The sequence below is a fragment of the Delphinus delphis genome, chromosome 1, assembly GCF_949987515.2.
Source record: "Delphinus delphis chromosome 1, mDelDel1.2, whole genome shotgun sequence".
NCBI classification, from domain to species: Eukaryota; Metazoa; Chordata; class Mammalia; order Artiodactyla; family Delphinidae; genus Delphinus; species Delphinus delphis.
The window spans coordinates 88057360-88076933 of record NC_082683.1 but is presented as its reverse complement, the minus strand read 5'-3'; the positions used below and the strand labels follow the sequence as shown (position 1 = coordinate 88076933).

Sequence of the window (19574 nt, the reverse complement as noted above, 5' to 3'; positions counted from 1 at the left end):
AATATAATGTTTTATGTCCATCATGCCTCAATTAAAAAAAAAATCTCACTGAAAAGCAAAAGTGCTCTTGTGAAGCTGCCAGATACAACCTTAACTGCTTTCCCTAATATTAAATAATTTGTAGAATAACAACATCAGCTCTGTATATAGTACTGTGAAAAATAATGGTTTTATATTAACTTCAACAAATATTTTTAATTAAAAAATAAAGAACTACCACAGAAAAAAATTTTTACTGGGTAAAGACTTGGTCCAAACACCTCACAAAGGAGATACATATATAAAAGGTGTTCAAGATCATGAGTCATCAGGAAAATACAAATTAAGATACTATTTCACACCAACCAGAACGGCTTTCCCCCACCAGTCATCCCCCTCCCCTGCTGAGGGCCTCTATTGTCATGTCCCTGTCAGAAATCATCTTGTATATAAACTTATACACTTGTTTATTGTGTGTTTCTTCCACTAGAGATAGTGACACCCTGGGAGGAAAGGACCTCGTCTGTCGCATTCACTGTTGCAGCCCCAGGATCAGGAGCATTGCCTGGCAGAGAGTGTGCACCTGACATACATCTGCTGAAAGAATGAATGTCACTAACACAGTAAAGTATGTCTTCTGCCATGAGGTACATCAAGACATAGTCTCTTTTTATTTTTTTAGTGAGTTGGGCTTTTTTTAATCTTTATTGGAGTATAATTGCTTCACAATACTGTGTTAGTTTCTGTTGTACAACAAATCAGCCATATGCATACATATGTCCCCACATCCCCTCCCTCTTGAGCCTCCCTCCCACCCTCCTTATCCCACCCCTCTAGGTCATTGCAAAGCATGAAAAGACAGCCCTCAGAATGGGAGAAAATATTTGCAAAAGACATAGTCTTGAATAAGGAAAATAGGAGAGAAGGAGAAAACAAAATAAGTGTACACAATTAAGTAAAGCAAAATACTATGTCTGGTGCCACTTAGAGGCATAAAGTAAATTAGGCCATAGACCGATACCTAGAAGGAGGCAATCAGAAAGGCCTGTGAAAGCCCATGAGTAATGCAGACATTTCTCCATAGAAATGGCTCTATAGGAAATACTGCAAAATATAGAAGGTATAGTGCCTCAGATCGAGAACCTGCCTTCAGGAAGGTTCTGACCTAAACATTAGTAATAACTGATTTTAATATCTCATTATATAAGGAAGTCATTCCTGCACCTCAGATTCACAGATAGTAGAAAACTACAGTATTGACTCACACCTAAGTAAATAACCTAAGTTTTGCCGCTTAAGTATCTATAAATGAAAAAGCCTTCAACTTAGAATGCCTTTGCCTCATAACCCTAATTTCTTCTGTTATTATTTTGAGACATGGCAGAGAGAGAAGGCAGAGTAGGAAGTAGGAAGGAGTATGCAGGCATGAAGTGGGAGGGTTGTGGCATCTGGTGGCCTGAGACATTTAGGTGAATTTGACCAGTGGTGTTCTCAGGAAAATCTCCTCACCTTGTGAACTGTACCTAGCAGAGAGCCAGGGGCAAGGTGAGTATTCGGTAGGTACCTAATGAATGAACATTCTTCCAAACAATGATTTTAAGAGATGGCTTAAAGATCCAGGTTTAGGAATGTTTTTTGTTTTCTAACCCTAAGGCCATTTATCCAACTTTAGTAAGTAATTAGTACAACAAGCCCCTGGCAGATACACAGCACAAAGTCCCATGCTGTAGGCACACATAATGCAAAATAATGGAAACCTCTGGCAGAGAATCTGACAAGAAGAAAGCTCTAAAATAATATAATTATTTGATTTGCATCTCACAGGACAAAAACCTAGGAACTTGTCTTCTTAATGATCCTGTTCTTGGGTATTTTTTCCTTGTGTATTCATTACACTTCCACCTCATTCTTTTAAGCTAAGGTATAACTGCACATGTTTCAGCATGTCTTTTCCTATCACTTATTCCCTCTGGGATTGACAATTAAAGTAACTGCTCAGTAAGCTCAAATCCTTTTATCCATTTCAGATGCTTAAAGCTTGTTTACAGCATCTTTCTATGAAATTCATGATCATTTGTTTCTCACCGACACAAAATGATTTAAATGGGAAAGGAATTATCTGGAAAAGAATGCTATTCCATATAGATCCACACCAGAATAAAAAGAAAAAAGTGAAATTTCAGTATAAGACATCACCAATTGATTTTAGAGCTGGACCTAAATCAGCTAGTGCTTATTTCATCTCTTCATTTTCTTAATGGGTAAATTAATGGTAATTTCTGAAATTTTAAGGGGAAATCAGAAAGTATTGTACTCTTACAGGTTAAACCTCTCCGCCTTGCGGGCTGGGGTTTGACAAACAGTTAATGAATGAGTACGTGAACAGATGAAGGAAGGAATTTATAAGTATTCTTCTAAATAATGGTCATAAAGCTAGTTAGAGGTATAGCCAGGACTAAAACCCAGTCTTCTTTATTTCTTCCTTGGTAACTCATAAGCTGCAGCTACATGAGCAGCTTAGTTAGTTGTCAGAGGAGCGGCAATGTCATCGAAATCCTGGACTGACCTCTGTAGTGTGTTTTTTCTCGTTCTGCTTTTAGATGTGCAAACAAAAAAAAAGAATGAAAAGTGCCAAGTGGGCTGACATAAGAAAATTGCACTGTAGCCAGATCACACATAGAAAATGACAGAAAAAAGGTAGGCAGAGATGGCTCTGTGATTTTCTCCTCACTCTCACCTGATCTAAGAAATATAAAAGGTACAAAGTTAGAATGCATTAGCTGTCAAATCAACAACGTTCCATTAGAGGTACAGCCTTCTCTAACAATGCAGCCATTTCACAACCACGGGCTTGACATAGTCCACAACCAGGGAACAAGCGGCAGAAATAATCAGGAACAAGAACATCATGTGATAATGGAGACACTATACTTACTCTTCCAGGAAGTGCTGCTGGGGTCCTATAATAGAGCCGGGCCGGCATATTCTGATCCAAGCAATTATTTCTGCGTGTGTAAACCTGTAGTGTTTCATGACATAACAGGCTATCAAGGTCCCTGTTCTTCCAAGACCAGCTGTAAGAGAGGGAAACACAACAAGAAATACAAAATACAGCAAATGTACCCACAAAAACTCTGAAATTAAACCCTGTCCAGAAGATGCTATGGTTTCAAATATAATACAAAATTTTTAAACCCAGGCAATAAGGTAATGCTTTTTCATGATTGGGGGGAGGGGTTGAAAGATAATTCTAACTCAAGAAATTTTTAAAAAATAGATCATAGGATCAAAATAAACATATGTAAAAATATATATAAATATCAGAGCAAGTATCTTGAAAATTATGGAGAGTTCAACCCCCGAGGGCCTTTGAGAATGACCGTCACTGTGAACATTGTTAAGGCAATACTGGTTCTAGACAAGCACTTGCAAAATATCAGCTGTCAGGGACTTCCTGGTGGTCCAGTGGTTAAGACTCCACGCTCCCAATGCAGGGGCGCCCGGGTTCGATCCCTGGTTGGGGAACTAAGATCCCACATTTCACTGCAACTAAGTCCACGTACCGCAACTAGAGAAGCCCGTGCGCCACACCAAAGAGCCAGTTCAGCCAAAAGTAAATAAATAAATTTTTTTAAATATATAAACTAACTTAAAAAAAAAACCAGCTGTCAGGTGTCCCCATGCTCCCCATCCTTAGCTCCAGCCCAGGCTGAGATGAACCTTCAGTTAACAGTTTGTGGACTTCCCTGGTGGTGCAGTGGTTAAGAATCTGCCTTCCAACACAGGGGACGTGGCCTTCAAGCCCTGGCCTGGGAAGATTCCACATGCCGCGGAGCAACTAAGCCCGTGCATCACAACTACTGAGCCCACGTGCCACAACTACTGAAGCCCACGCGCCTAGAGCCTGTGCTCTGCTACAAGGGAAGCCACCGCAACAAGAAGCCTGTGCACTGCAACAAAGAGTAGCCCCCGCTTGTTGCAACTAGATAAAGCCCACACACAGCAAGACCCAAGGCAACAAAAAATTAATTAATTTAAAAAAAAAAACACTTTGTGTGTGTGACTCTGAGTCAGTAGCGTAACTGATTATATTATCATGATCATTCTTTTAAGCCTATGTAAATGGTGAGGTTTTTTTAAACTTATCGTAGAATAAGGAATTATAGAATCAAAGTAAGAAGACACCATAAGTATCATCAGGCCCCATTAGCTGCCTAACTCATGACTGTTTCAGTACTATCTCCACCAGGTGGTCCTAACCTCTATGGAACTCCTTCAGAGACCAGGATTTCATTATTTCCTCAGCCAATAGGTATTGATGGAGCAGCTACTACCTGCCAGGTACTGTGCTAGAAGCTGGGGATAAGGTGACAAATAAAACAGACATGGTCCTGGCCCTTATGAGAACACACAATCCACTAAGAACCAAGCCAACAGAAGTGCTCAAGTTTCCTTTCTTGAGGCTCTTAAATTTTTTGGAAACTTTTGTGTCAACATATTTCTTATGTTGAACCCAATTTCTGTTATGTAGGAGAAATTAATATAATTAGAAATGATTTTCAAGGATGCATTGGTTACTATCATGATCAAAATGTTCTTCAAAGGGTTTTTACAAATTGCGATTTCTTTTTCCTCTCTCCACAGAAACAAAAGTGATAGGATGAAGATGGCAGTGTGGGAAGACGCGGAGTTAGCATCTCCCCACGATTAGGGCACCTGCCAGCCACCAGTGGGGGACTCTGACGCCCAAGGAGATGGGAGGAACCCCCAAGTGAACCAGTAGGATGTGGGGGGACTGAGGGGGGAGCAGAAGTGGAGGCCAGACAGGATCGGTGCCCCTGAGGCCAGGGAGATCAGGAGAGGCAGGCAGGAGGGACTCTCCAGGAAGAGCAGGAGAGGAGTGGAGGGTGATCGCCTGGCCCTCCAGGGAGCCTGCTGGGCTCCCAAGACGGGACCCCCTCTCCAAAGCCCCATCAAGGCCACGTGGGTCCTGGGGCCATGAGAAGGAGGCTGGGGAGATCAAGAGAGGCAGGTGGGAGGAGGCATCTGGGAGGAGTGGGAGAAGTGCAGAGGGCAATTGCCCTGCCCACTCAGGCCTGGGGAGCCTGCTGAGCTCCTAGGCCGGTTCCCTGCACTCCAAGGCTGCCCCCCACCACTGGGGGCATAGGAGGGAGGCCGGGGAGATCAGGAGAGGCAGGCAGGAGGAGCCCTCCCAGACCGGAGGAGCAGGAGAGGAGAGGAGGGCGTTTGCCCCACCCACTGAGGCCCAGGAAGCCTGCTGGCCTCCCAGGTGAGGTCCCCTGCTCTCTGAGACCAGGGGTGGGGGGCACACCTGGGCCCCTTCTGTTCCTTGAGCCTAAGCCCCACCCTCCACAGCCCCCAGGGCCTTTTCCAGCCCTGTGGGTCCTGAGCATTGGCCCTACCCACCACCCAAACCTTGCCCTTGCTTAGGCCCTGCCCTCCACAGCCAAGGCCTTTTCCTTTATTTATTTTTTTCTCTTTTCCCTCCTCCTCTTTTTTACTATTGTGGTACTGATGTACCTTCCGGTTGTTGATTCATCTCTATTTTTATTTTTATATTCTTTCTAACATATCTGTCAGTTTCCCAATCTATTTTTTTTTTACTTTGTTATTGTTCTATTTTTTTTTTTTTGCCATCCCACGCAACTTGCAGGATCTTAGTTCACGAGCCAGGGGTCAGGCTGAAGCTCCTGTGGTGGGAGCTCCGAGTCCGAACCACTGGACAAACAGAGAACCTCAGAGCCCAGGGAATAGTCATCAGAATGAGGTCTCACAAAGTTCCTCATCTCAGCACCTAAACTTAGCTCTACACAATAGCCTACAAACTCCACTGTTGGAAGCCTCAGGCCAAACAATCAGTAAGACAGGAACAAAATCTCACTCATACCAAAAAAAAAGAGACAGAAAAAAGGATGTCACAGATGAAGGAGCAAGGTAGAAACCTACAAGACCAAATAAATGAAGAGAAAATAGGCAATCTACCTGAAAAAGAATTCAGAGCAATGATAGTAAAGATGATCCAGAATCTTGGAAATAGAATGGAGGCACGGATTGAGAAAATACAAGAAATGTTTAACAAGATCTAGAAGAACTAAAGAACAAACAAACAGAGATAAACAACACAATGACTGAAATGAAAAATACACTAGAAGGAATCAATAGCAGATTAACTGAGGCAGAAGAACGGATAAGTGAGCTGGAAGACAAAATGATGGAAATGCCTGCAAGGAGCAGAATAAAGAAAAAAGGATGAAAAGAATTGAGGACAATCTCAGAGACCTCTGGAGCAGCACTAGATGCACCAACATTCGAACTAAGGGGTCCCAGAAGAAGAAGAGAAAAAGAAAGGGTCTGAGAAAATATTTGAAGAGATTATAGTTGAAAACTTCCCTAACATGGGAAAGGAAATAGTCACCCAAGTCCAGGGAGCACAGAGAGTCCCATACAGGATAAACCCTAGGAAAAACACACCAAGACACATACTAATCAAACTAACAAAAATTAAATTCAAAGAAAAACTATTAAAAGCAGAAAGGGAAAAACAAAAAATAACACACAAAGGAATCCCCATATCAACCAACTTTTCAAAGGAAACTCTGCAGTCCAGAAGGCAGTGGCAGAATATACGTAAGGAGAATGAGGAGAGGAGCTTCAAGATGGCAGAAGAGTAAGACGCGGAGATCACCTTCCTCCCCACAGATACATCAGAAATACATCTACACGTGGAACAACTCCTACAGAACACCTACTGAACGCTGGCAGAAGACCTCAGACCTCCCAAAAGGCAAGAAACTCCCCACGTACCTGGGTAGGGCAAAAGAAAAAAGAATAAACAGAGACAAAAGGATAGGGACGGGACCTGCACCAGTAGGAGGGAGCTGTGAAGGAGGAAAGGTTTCCACACACCAGGAAGCCCCTTCGCGGGCGGAAACTGTGGGTGGCGGAGGGGGAAAGCTTCAGAGCCACGGAGGGCAACGTAGCAACAGGGGTGCTGAGGGCAAAGCGGAGAGATTCCTGCACAGAGGATCGGTGCCGACCGGCACTCATCAGCCCGAGAGGCTTGTCTGCTCACCCGCCAGGATGGACGGGGGCTGGGAGCTGAGGCTCGGGCTTCAGTTGGATCCCAGGGAGAGGACTGGGGCTGGTGGCGTGAAGACAGCCTGAAGGGGGCTAGTGCACCACAGCTAGCAGGGAGGGAGTCCGGAAGAAGTCTGGAGCTGCTGAAGAGGCAAGAGACTTTTTCTTTCCTCTTTGTTTCCTGGTGCGTGAGGAGAGGGGATTAAGAGCGCCGCTTAAAGGAGCTCCAGAGATGGGCACGAGCCGCGGCTATCAGCACAGACCCCAGAGACGGGCATGAGACGCTAAGGGAGCTGCTGCAGCCACCAAGAAGCCTGTGTGCGAGCACAGGTCACTATCCACACCTCCCCTCCCAGGAGCCTGTGCAGCCTGCCACTGCCAGGGTCCCGTGACCCAGGGACAACTTCCCCGGGAGAACACACGGCACACCTCGGGCTGGTGCAACATCATGCTGGCCTCTGCTGCCGCAGGCTCGCCCAACATTGCGTACCCCTCCCTCCCCCCCTGGCTTGAGTGAGCCACAGCTCCCGAATCAGTTGCTCCTTTAACGCTGTCCTGTCTAAGCAAAGAACAAATGCCCTCAGGCGACCTACACGCAGAGGCAGGTCCAAATCCAAGGCTGAACCCCAGGAACTGTGTGAACAAAGAAGAGAAAGGGAAATTTCTCCCAGCAGCCTCAGAAGCAGTGGATTAAACCTCCACATTCAACTTGATATACCCTGCATCTGTAGAATACCTGAATAGACAACAAATCATTCCAAACTGAGGAGATGGACTTTGGGAGAAATGATATACGTATTTTTTTCCCCTTTTTCTCTTTTTGTGAGGGTGTATGTGTATGCTTCTGTCCGTGATTTTGTCTGTATAGCTTTGTTGTTACCATTTGTCCTGGGTTCTGTGTGTCCATTTCTTTTTTTTTTTTAGTATAGTTTTTAGCATTTGTTATCATTGGTGGATTTGTTTTTTGGTTTGGTTGCTCTCTACTTTCTTTTTTTATGTTTTTATTACTTAACAAAATTATTTTAATAATTATTTTTTATTTTAATAACTTTATTTTATTTTATTTTACCTTCTTCGTTCTTTCTCTTTTTTCCCCCTTTTATTCTGAGTCATGTGGATGACAGGCTCTTGGTGCTCCAGCCAGACGTCAGGGCTGTGTCTCTGAGGTGGGAGAGCCAAGTTCAGGACACTGGTCCACAAGAGACCTCCCAGCTCCACATAATATCAAACAGCAGAAATCTCCCAGAGATCTCCATCTCAACACCAAGACCGAGCTCCACTCAATGACCAACAAGCTACAGTGCTGGACACCCCATGCCGAACAACTAGCTAGACAGGAACACAACCCCATCCATTAGCAGACAGGCTGCCTAAAATCATACTAAGGCCACAGACACCCCAAAACACACCACCAGACGTGGACCTGCCCACCAGAAAGACAAGATCCAGCCTCATCCACCAGAACACAGGCACTAGTCCCCTCCACGAGGAAGCCTACAAAACCCACTAAACCAACCTTAGCCACTGGGGACAGACACCAAAAACAACGGGAACTACGAACTTGCAGCCTGCAAAAAGGAGACCCCAAACACAGTCAGTTAAGCAAAATGAGAAGACAGAGAAACACACAGAAGATGAAGGAGCACGGTAAAAACCCACCAGATCTAACAAGTAAAGAGGAAATAGGCAGTCTACCTGAAAAAGAATTCAGAATAATGATAGTAAAGATGATCCAAATCTTGGAAATACAATGGAGAAAATACAAGAAACATATAACAAGGACCTAGAAGAACTACAGAGCAAACAAACAGTGATGAACAACAAAATACATGAAATTAAAAATTCTCTAGAAGTGATCAATAGCAGAATAATTGAGGCAGAAAAACGGATAAGTGACCTGGAAGGTAAAATAGTGGAAATAACTACTGCAGAGCAGAATAAAGAAAAAAGAATGAAAAGAATTGATGACTGTCTCAGAGACCTCTGGGACAACATAAACGCACCAACATTCGAATTATACGGGTCTGAGAAGAAGAGAAAAAGAGAGGGACAGAGAAAATATTTGAAGAGAGTATAGTTGAAAATTTCCCTAATATGTGAAAGGAAATAGTTAATCAAGTCCATGAAGCATAGAGAGTCCCATGCGGATAAATACAAGGAGAAACATGCCAAGACACATATTAATCAAACTATCAAAAATTAAATACAAATAAAACATGCTAAAAGCAGCAAGGGAAAAACTACAAATAGCATACAAGGGAATCCCCATAAGGTTAACAGCTGATCTTTCAGCAGAAACTCTACAAGCCAGAGGGAGTGGTATGACATATTTAAAGGGATGAAGGAGAAAAACCTACCACCAAGATTACTCTACCCAGCAAGGATCTCATTCAGATTTGATGGAGAAATTAAAACATTTACAGACAAGCAAAAGCTGAGAGAATTCAGCACCACCAAACCAGCTTTACAACAAATGCTAAAGGAACTTCTCTAGGCAGGAAACAAAAGAGAAGGAAAAGACCTACAATAACAAAGCCGAAAAAATTAAGAAAATAGTAATAGGAACGTACATATCGATAATTACCTTAGATGTAAATGGATTAAATCCTCCAACCAAAAGACATACACTGGCTGAATGAATACAAAAACAAGACCTCTATATATGCTGTCTACAAGAGACCCACTTCAGACCTAGAGACACATACAGACTGAAAGTGAGGGGATGGGAAAAGATAATCAATGCAAATGGAAATCAAAGAAAGCTGGAGTAGCAATTCTCATATCAGACAAAATAGACTTTAAAACAAAGACTATTACAAGAGACAAAAAAGGACATTACATAAAGATCATGGGATAAATCCAAAATATAACAATTGTAAATATTTATGCACCCAACATAGGGGCACCTCAGTACATAAGGCATGTACAAACAGCCATAAAAGGGAAAATCAACAGTAACATAATCATAGTAGGGGACTGTAACACCCACTTTCACCAATGGACAGATCATCCAAAATGAAAATAAATAAGGAAACACAAGCTTTAAATGATACATTAAACAACATGGACTTAATTGATATTTATAGGACATTCCATCAAAAAACAACAGAATACACAATCTTCTCAAGTGCCCCTGAAACATTCTCTAGGATAGATCATATCTTGGGTCACAAATCAAGCCTTGGCAAATTTAAGAAAATTGAAATCGTATCAAGTATCTTTTCCAAACACACCCCATGAGACTAGATATCAATTACAGGAAAAAATCTGTAAAAACTACAAACACATGGAGGCTAAACAATACACTACTTAATAACCAAGAGATCACTGAAGAAATCAAAGAGGAAATCAGAAAATACCTAGAAACAAATGACAATGAAAACATGATGACCCAATACCTATAGGATGCAGCAAAAGCAGTTCTAAGAGGGAAATTTATAGCAATACAATCCTACCTTAAGAAACAAGAAATGTCTCAAATAAACAACTTAATCTTACACCTAAAGAAAACAGAGAAAGAAGAACAAAAAAACCTCAAAGTTAGCAGAAGGAAAGAAATCATAAAGATCAAATCAGAAATAAATGAAAAAGAAATGAAGAAAACAACAGCAAAGATCAATAAAACTAAAAGCTGGTTCTTTGAGAAGACAAACAAAATTAATAAACCACTAGCCAGACTCATAAAGAAAAAAGGGAGACTCAAATCAATAGAATTAGAAATAAAAAAGGAGAAGTAACAACTGACACTGCAGAAATACAAACGACCATGAGAGATTACTACAAGTAAGTATATGCCAATAAAATGGACAACCTGGAAGAAATGGACAAATTCTTAGAAATGCACAACCTTACAAGATTGAACCAGGAAGAAATAGAAAATGTGAACAGACCAATCACAAGCACTGAAATTGAAACTGTGATTAAAAGTCTTCCAACAAACAAAAGCCCAGGACCAGATGGCTTCACAGGCAAATTCTATCAAACATTTAGAGAAGAGCTAACACCCATCCTTCTCAAACTCTTCCAAAATATAGCAGAGGGAGGAACACTCCCAAACTCTTTCTACAAGGCCACCATCACCCTGATACCAAAACCAGACAAAGATGTCACAAAGAAAGAAAACTACAGGCCAATATCACTGATGAACATAGATGTAAAAATCGTCAACAAAATACTAGCAAACAGAATATCCAACAGCACAGTAAAAGGATCATACACCATGATCAAGTGGGGTTTATCCCAGGAATGCAAGGTTTCTTCAATATAAGCAAATCAATCAATGTGATATACCATATTAACAAATTGAAGGAGAAAAACCATATGATCATCTCAATAGATGCAGAGAAAGCTTTTGACAAAATTCAACACTCATTTATGATAAAAAGCCTCCAGAAAATAGTCATAGAGGGAACTTTCCTCAACATAATAAAGGCCATATATGACAAACCTACAGCCAACATCATCCTCAATGGTGAGAAACTGAAACCATTTCTTCTAAGATCAGGAACAAGACAACGTTGCCCACTCTCACCGCTATTATTCAACATAGTTTTGGAAGTTTTAGCCACAGCAATCAGAGAAGAAAAGGAAATAAAAGGAATCCAAATCGGAAAAGAAGAGGTAAAGCTATCACTGTTTGAAGATGACATGATACTATACACAGAGAATCCTAAAGTTGCTACCAGAAAACTACTAGAGCTAATCAATGAATCTGGTAAAGTAGCGGGATACAAAATTAATGCACAGAAATATTTTGCATTCCTATATACTAAGGATGAAAAATCTGAAAGGGAAATTAAGAAAACACTCCCATTTACCACTGCAACAAAAAGAATAAAGTATCTAGGAATAAACCTACCTAAGGAGACAAAAGACCTGTATGCAGAAAATTATAAGACACTGATGAAAGAAATTAAAGATGATACAAATAGATGGACAGATATACCATGTTCTTGTAGTGGAATAATCAACATTGTGAAAATGACTCTACTACCTAAAGCAATCTACAGATTCAGTGCAATCCCTATCAAACTACCACTGGCATTTTTCACAGAACTAAAACAAAAAATTTCACAATTTGTATGGAAACACAAAAGACCACGAACAGCCAAAGCAATCTTGAGAACAAAAAACGGAGCTGGATGAATCAGGCTCCCTGACTTCAGACTATACTACAAAGCTACAGTAATCAAGACAGTATGGTACTGTCACAAAAACAGAAATATAGATCAATGGAACAGGATAGAAAGCCCAGAGATAAACCCACACACATATGGTCACCTTATCTTTGATAAAGGAGGCAGGAATGTACAGTGGAGAAAGGACAGCCTCTTCAATAAGTGGTGCTGGGAAAACTGGACAGGTACATGTAAAAGTAGGGAATTAGAACACTCCCTAACACCATACACAAAAATAAACTCAAAATGGATTAAAGACCTAAATATAAGGCCAGACACTATCAAAATCTTAGAGGAAAACATAGGCAGGACACTCTATGACATAAATCACAGCAAGATCCTTTTTGACCCACCTCCTAGAGAAGTGTAAATAAAAACAAAAATAAACAAATGGGGCCTAATGAAACTTCAAAGCTTTTGCACAGCAAAGGAAACCATAAACAACACAAAAAGACAACCCTCAGAATGGAAGAAAATATTTGCAAATGAAGCAACCGACAAAGGATTATTCTCCAAAATTTACAAGCAGCTCATGCAGCTCAATAACAAAAAAACAAACAACCCAATCCAAAAATGGGCAGAAGACCTAAATAGTCATTTCTCTAAAGAAGGTATACAGATTGCCAACAAACACATGAAAGAATGCTCAACATCATTAATCATTAGAAAAATGCAAATCAAAACTACAATGAGATATCATCTCACACCAGTCAGAATGGCCATCATCAAAAAATCTACAAACAATAAATGCTGGAGAGGGTGTGGAGAAAACGGAACACTCTTGCACTGTTGGTGGGAATGTAAATTGATACAGCCACTATGGAAAACAGTATGGAGGTTCCTTAAAAAACTAAAAATAGAACTACCATACTACCCAGCAATCCCACTACTGGGCATATACCCTAAGAAAACCATAATTCAAAAAGAGTCATGTACCAAAATGTTCATTGCAGCTCTATTTACAATAGCCAGAACATGGAAGAAACCTAAGTGTCCATCAACAGATGAATGGATAAAGAAGATATGGCATATATATATACAGTGGAACATTACTCAGCCATGAAAAGAAACAAAATTGAGTTATTTGTAGTGAGGTGGATGGACCTAGAGTCCATTATACAGAGTGAAGTAAATCAGAAAGAGAAAAAGAAATACTGTATGCTGACACATATATATGGAATCTAAGAAAAAAAAAATAGGTCATGAAGAACCTAGGGGCAAGACGGGAATAAAGACACGGACCTACTAGAGAATGGACTTGAGGATATAGGGAGGGGGAAGGGTAAGCTGTGACAAAGTGAAAGGTGGCATGGACATATATACACTACCAAATGTAAAACAGATAGCTAGTGGGAAGCAGCCGCATAGCACAGGGAGATCAGCTCGATGCTTTGTGACCACCTAGAGAGGTGGGATAGGGAGGGTGGGAGGGAGGGATACGCAAGAGGGAAGACTATGGGGACATATGCATATGTATATCTGATTCACTTTGTTAAAAAGCAGAAACTAACACACCAGTGTAAAGCAATTAAACTGCAATAAAGATGTTAAAAAAAAAAATGAATGCAGTTCTCTCTTACCCTGTTCATTGAAACAAATTCTCCCAAAACGTAAATTAAGGAAGATTTGCTTGAAATTTTCATTAATAGGTTTATAGCTTTAATATGTTAATAAATCACACAGTTTTTTTTCACTTAAGTAAAACAAAAAGAATATACTTAAGGTGAGGAAAGAGAAAAACCTACAATCAAGATTACTCTACCCAGCAAGGATCTCATTCAGATTCGATGGAGTAGTCAAAAGCTATTCAGACAAGCAAAAGCTAAGAGAAATCAGCACCACCAAACCAGCTTTACAACAAATGGTAAAGAAACTTCTCTAGGCAGGTAACACAAAAGAAAAAGACCCACAAAAACAAACCCAAAAGAATTAAGAAAATGGTAATAGGAACATACATATCGATAATAACCTTGAATGTAAATGGATTAAATGCCCCAACCAAAAGACACAGACTGGCTGAATGGATACAAAAACAAGACACATATATATGCTGTCTACAAGAGATCCACTTCAGACCTAGGGACTCATACAGACTGAAAGTGAAGTGATAAAAAAAGATATTCCAGGCAAATGGAAATCAAAAGAAAGCTGGAGTAGCAATACTCGTATCAGATAAAATAGACTTTAAAATAAAGACTGTTACAAGAGATAAGGAGGGACACTGCATAATGATCAAAGGATCAATCCAAGAAAAAGATATAACAATTATAAATATTTATGCACCCAACATAGGAGCACCTCAATACATAAGGCAAATGCTAACACCATGAAAGGAGAAATCAACACTAACACAATAATAGTAGGGGACTTTAACACCCCACTTAAACCAATGGACAGATCATCCAGACAGAAAATAAATAAGGAAACACAAGCTTTACATTATACAATAAACCAGATAGATTTAATTGATATTTATAGAACATTCCACCCAAAAGTGACAGAATACACTTTCTTCTTAAGTGCACAGAGAACATTATCCAAGATAGATCACATCTTGGGTCACAAATCAAGCCTCAGAAAATTTAAGAGAACTGAAATCATATCAAACATCTTTTCTGACCACAGCGCTATGAGATTGGAAATCAACTGCAGGAAATAAACTGTAAAAAACACAAATACGTGGAGGCTAAACAGTGCACTACTAAATAACCAAGAGATCACTGAAGAAATCAAAGAAGAAATTTAAAAATACATAGAAACAAATGACAACAAAACAAAATGAACAAAACCTATAGGACGCAGCAAAAGCAGTTCTAAGAGAGACGTTTATAGCAATTCAATCTCACCTCAAGAAACAAGAAAAATCTCAAATAAATAATCAAACCCTACACTAAAAACCACTAGACAAAGAAGAACAAAGAAAACCCAAAGTCAGTGGAAGGAAAGAAATCATAAAGATCAAATCAGAAATAAATGAAAAAGAAATGAAGAAAACAATAGCAAAGATCAATAAAACTAAAAGCTGGTTCTTTTTGATAAAGAACTGATAAAGCCTTAGCCAGACTCATCAAGAAAAAAGGGAGAGGATGCAAATCAACAAAATTAGAAATGAAAAAGGAGAAATCACAACAGACACTGCAGAAATACAAAGGATTATACAAGACTACTACAAACAACTATATGCCAATAAAATGGACAACCATGAAGAAATGGACAAATTCTTGGAAAGGTACAAGTTTCCAAGATGGAACCAGGAAGAATTAGAACATATAAACAGACCTATCACAAATAATGAAATTGAAACCGTAATTAAAAATCTTCCAACAAACAAAAGTCCAGGACCAGATGGCTTCACAGGTGAATTCTATCAAACATTTAGAGAAGAGCTAACACTGATCCTTCTCAAACGCTTCCAAAAAATTGCAGAGGGAGAAACACTCCCAAATTCTTTCTACAAAGCCACCATCACCCTGATACCAAAACCAGAAAAAGGTATCACAAAAAAAAGAAAATTATAGACCAGTATCACTGATGAACATAGATGCAAAAATCCTGAACAAAATACTAGCAAACAGAATCCAACAGCACATTAAAAAGATCATACACCATGATCAAGTGGGATTTACCCCAGGGATGCAAGGATTCTTCAATATACACAAATCAATCAATGTGACACACCACATTAACAAGTTAAGCAATAAAAACCATATGATCATCTCAATAGATGCAAAAGAAGCTTTCGACAAAATTCAACACCCATTTATGATAAAAACTCTCCAGAAAATGGGCAGAGAGGGAACCTACCTCAACACAATAAAGGCCATATATGATAAACCCACAGCAAGCATCATACTCAATGGTGAAAAACTGAAAGCATTTCCACTAAGATCAGGAACAAGGCAAGTATGTCCACTCTTGCCACTCTTATTCAACATAGTTTTGGAAGTCCTAGCCACAGCAATCAGAAAAGAAAAAGACATAAAAGGAATACAAATTGGAAAAGAAGAAGTAAAACTGTCATTGTTTGCAGATGACATGATACTATACATAGAAAAACCTAAAGATGCCACCAGGAAACTACTAGAACTAATCAATGAATTTGGTAAGGTTGCAGGATAAAAAATTAATGCACAGAAATCTCTGGCATTCCTACACACCAACAACGAAAAATCAGAAAGAGAAATTAAGGAAACACTCCCATTTACCACTGCAACAAAAATAATAAAATACCTAGGAATAAACCTGCCTAAGGAGGCAAAAGACTTGTACTCAGAAAACTATAAAACACTGATGAAAGAAATCAAAGATGACGTGAACAGATGGAGAAATATACCATGTTCTTGGATTGGAAGAATCAATATTGTGAAAATGACTATACTACCCAAAGCAATCTACAAATTCAGTGCAATCCCTAGCAAACTACCAATGGCATTCTTCACAGAATTAGAACAAAATATTTTACAATTCGTATGGAAACACAAAAGACCCCGAAGAGCCAAAGCAATCTTGAGAAAGAAAAACAGAGTTGGAGGAATCAGGCTCCCTGATTTCAGACTATACTACAAAGCTACAGTAATGAAGGCAGTATGGTACTGGCACAAAAAAAGAAATATAGATCAATGGTACAGGATAGAATGCCCAGAGTTAAACCCATGCACATATGGGCACCTAATTTACAACAAAGAAGGTGAGAATATACAATGGAGAAAAGACATCCTCTTCAAAAAGTTGTGCTGGGAAAGCTGGACAGCTACATGTAAAAGAATGAAATTAGAACACTCCCTAACATCATACACAAAAATAAACTCCAAAAGGATTAAAGACTTAAATGTAAGACCAGACACTATAAAACTCTTAGAGGAAAACATAGGAAAAACACTCTTTGACATAAACCACAGGAAGATCTTTTTTGACCCACCTCCTAGAGTAACGGAAATAAAAACAAAAATAAACAAATGGGACTTAATTAAACTTAAAAGCTTTTGCACAGCAAAGGAAACCATAAAAAAGACAACCCTCAGAATGGGAAATAATATTTGCAAATGAAACAACAAACAAAGGATTAATCTCCAAATATACAAACAGCTCATGGAGCTCATTGTCAAAGAAACAAACAATCCAGTTAAAAATGGGCAGACGACCTAAACAGACATTTCACCAAGGAAGACATACAGATGGCCAAGAGGTACATGAAAAAATGCTCAACATCACTAATTATTAGAGAAATGCAAATCAAAACTACAATGAGGTATCACCTCACACCAGTCAGAATGGCCATTATCAAAAGATCTAGACACAATAACTGCTGGAAAGGGTGTGGTGAAAAGGGAACCCTCCTGCACTGTAGGTGGGAATGTAAATTGATACAGCCACTATGGAAAACAGTATGGAGGTTCCTTAAAAAACTAAAAATAGAACTACCATATGACCCAGCAATCCCACTACTCGGCATATACCCTGAGAAAACCATAATTCAAAAAGAGACATGTACCACAATGTTCATTGCAGCAGTATTTACAATAGCCAGGACATGGAAGCAACCTAAGTGTCCATCGACAGATGAATGGATAAAGAAGATGTGGCATGTATATACAATGGACTATTTCTCAGCCATAAAAAAAAACCGAAATTGAGTTATTTGCAGTGAGGTGGATGGACCTAGAGTCTGCCATACAGAGTGAAGTAAGTCAGAAAGAGAAAAACAAATACCGTATGCTAACACATATATATGGAATCTAAAAAAAAAAAAAAGGTTACGAATAACCTAGGGGCAGGACAGGAATAAAGATGCAGATGTAGAGAATGGACTTGAGGACACGGGGAAGGGGAAGGGTAAGCTGTGACGAAGTGAGAGAGTGGCATGGACATATATACACTACCAAATGTAAAACAGATAGCTAGTGGGAAGCAGCCGCATAGCACAGGGATATCAGCTCGGTGCTTTGTGACCACCTAGAGGGGTGAGATAGGGAGGGTGGGAGGGAGGCTCAAGAGGGTGGGGATATGGGGACATATGTATGCATATGGCTGATTCACTTTGTTGTACAACAGAAACTAACACAGTATTGTGAAGCAATTATATTGCAATAAAAATCTATTTTTAAAAAGTGATAGGATTTTACGTTTTAGACAATTTTTTTAAATCTACACTGGCTTCCTCCTTTCCCAAAATATTCAAAAATTTGATCAAGCTGTAGGGTCTTCAAATATGGTGACTGTTGTTCACACACCAGAACTGAAGCCCAAAGATACTAACCAGTTCACTCACATTAGCATAACAAGTGAATATGGAATTCAGGACTAAAATCCCCAGGGGTCCTGTGAGTGTCCCAGAGTTCTTTCCAGTCTCAGCTCATCCATTCAGTCACTCCATTCTACAAATACTAAGACCGCCTGAGCATGCGGTGCTGTGACAGACGCTGGGGCCAGAAACATGAAGACAAGCAGGACGCCTGCCCTCATGAGATATACAGTACTGAGCCACTAATGCTTATTTACAAGCATTTTCTAAATCTTTCCATATCTGCCTTCTTGGAATTAAATTCAGTACTATAAACTTCTATTTGTTAAGTACCACCCATGAGCAAGGCACTGTGCTGAGTTATTTTTCCACTACTTAATCTCTTCCCATCGTATACTCTTCATCCTAGAAACGACAAAGTGGCTCTCTGCTTTTAATCCTTTGATTCAGCTAGTCCAATGTTTATTTGCTGTCTACAAGCTACCCAGGACAGGGTTTTGCTCAGAGGATAAGGAGATAAGCAAGTAGAGGATATAATTTTGACCAGGATACGTTATCAAAGAAGTTGTAGACACAAGAATATTAACCAAGAAGCAAAGAAATTAGGTTTAAACTGAAAACTGGGCTCTCAAAGAAAGGGACTGTGTGAGCTGTTGGTGTCTTCAAAGAATGTGTCATTGATGACAAGGACTTCAACAGACTCTAAAGAATAGGAAGGTCACGGAACATTTTCAGCAAAGGGTCCAGTGATGGAAAGCCTGGCTGGTCTGGAGAATGTGTCAGTGTGTGCTGAGTAGAAAATAAGAGCAGATGGGTGTAGAGGAGGCAGATTAAAGGGCACCTCTGATTTAAGTGGAGGAACCTGTACTTAGCAGAAGCAGGTTATCAACTGTGGGCCAAAGACACCAAAGACTGCTGAGTTCTTTGGGAATCCCCAAATCCAGATGCAAAGTTCTCTGAGCACTGATTAGGGCACATCTCCTGCATATATGTGTTATTACTCCTCAAACATGTAGATGAGCCTCTGATGAACGAAATTCAACTCATTTTAAAAGTATTATGGGGGCTTCCCTAGTGGC

General features: G+C 39.9%; 1 protein-coding gene across 5 annotated transcripts in view; it reads right to left on the bottom strand.

Moving 5' to 3' along the window:
- Window positions 1–19574, bottom strand: part of CDC14A (cell division cycle 14A) — a 185339-nt gene that overhangs the window by 49896 nt on the left and 115869 nt on the right. For all 5 annotated transcript variants that reach the window (XM_060026310.1, XM_060026312.1, XM_060026302.1 and 2 more), the window contains one exon: window positions 2915–3053. In XM_060026310.1, coding sequence (XP_059882293.1) covers window positions 2915–3053 — 139 coding nt within the window. The remainder of the gene's footprint in view (window positions 1–2914; window positions 3054–19574) is intronic.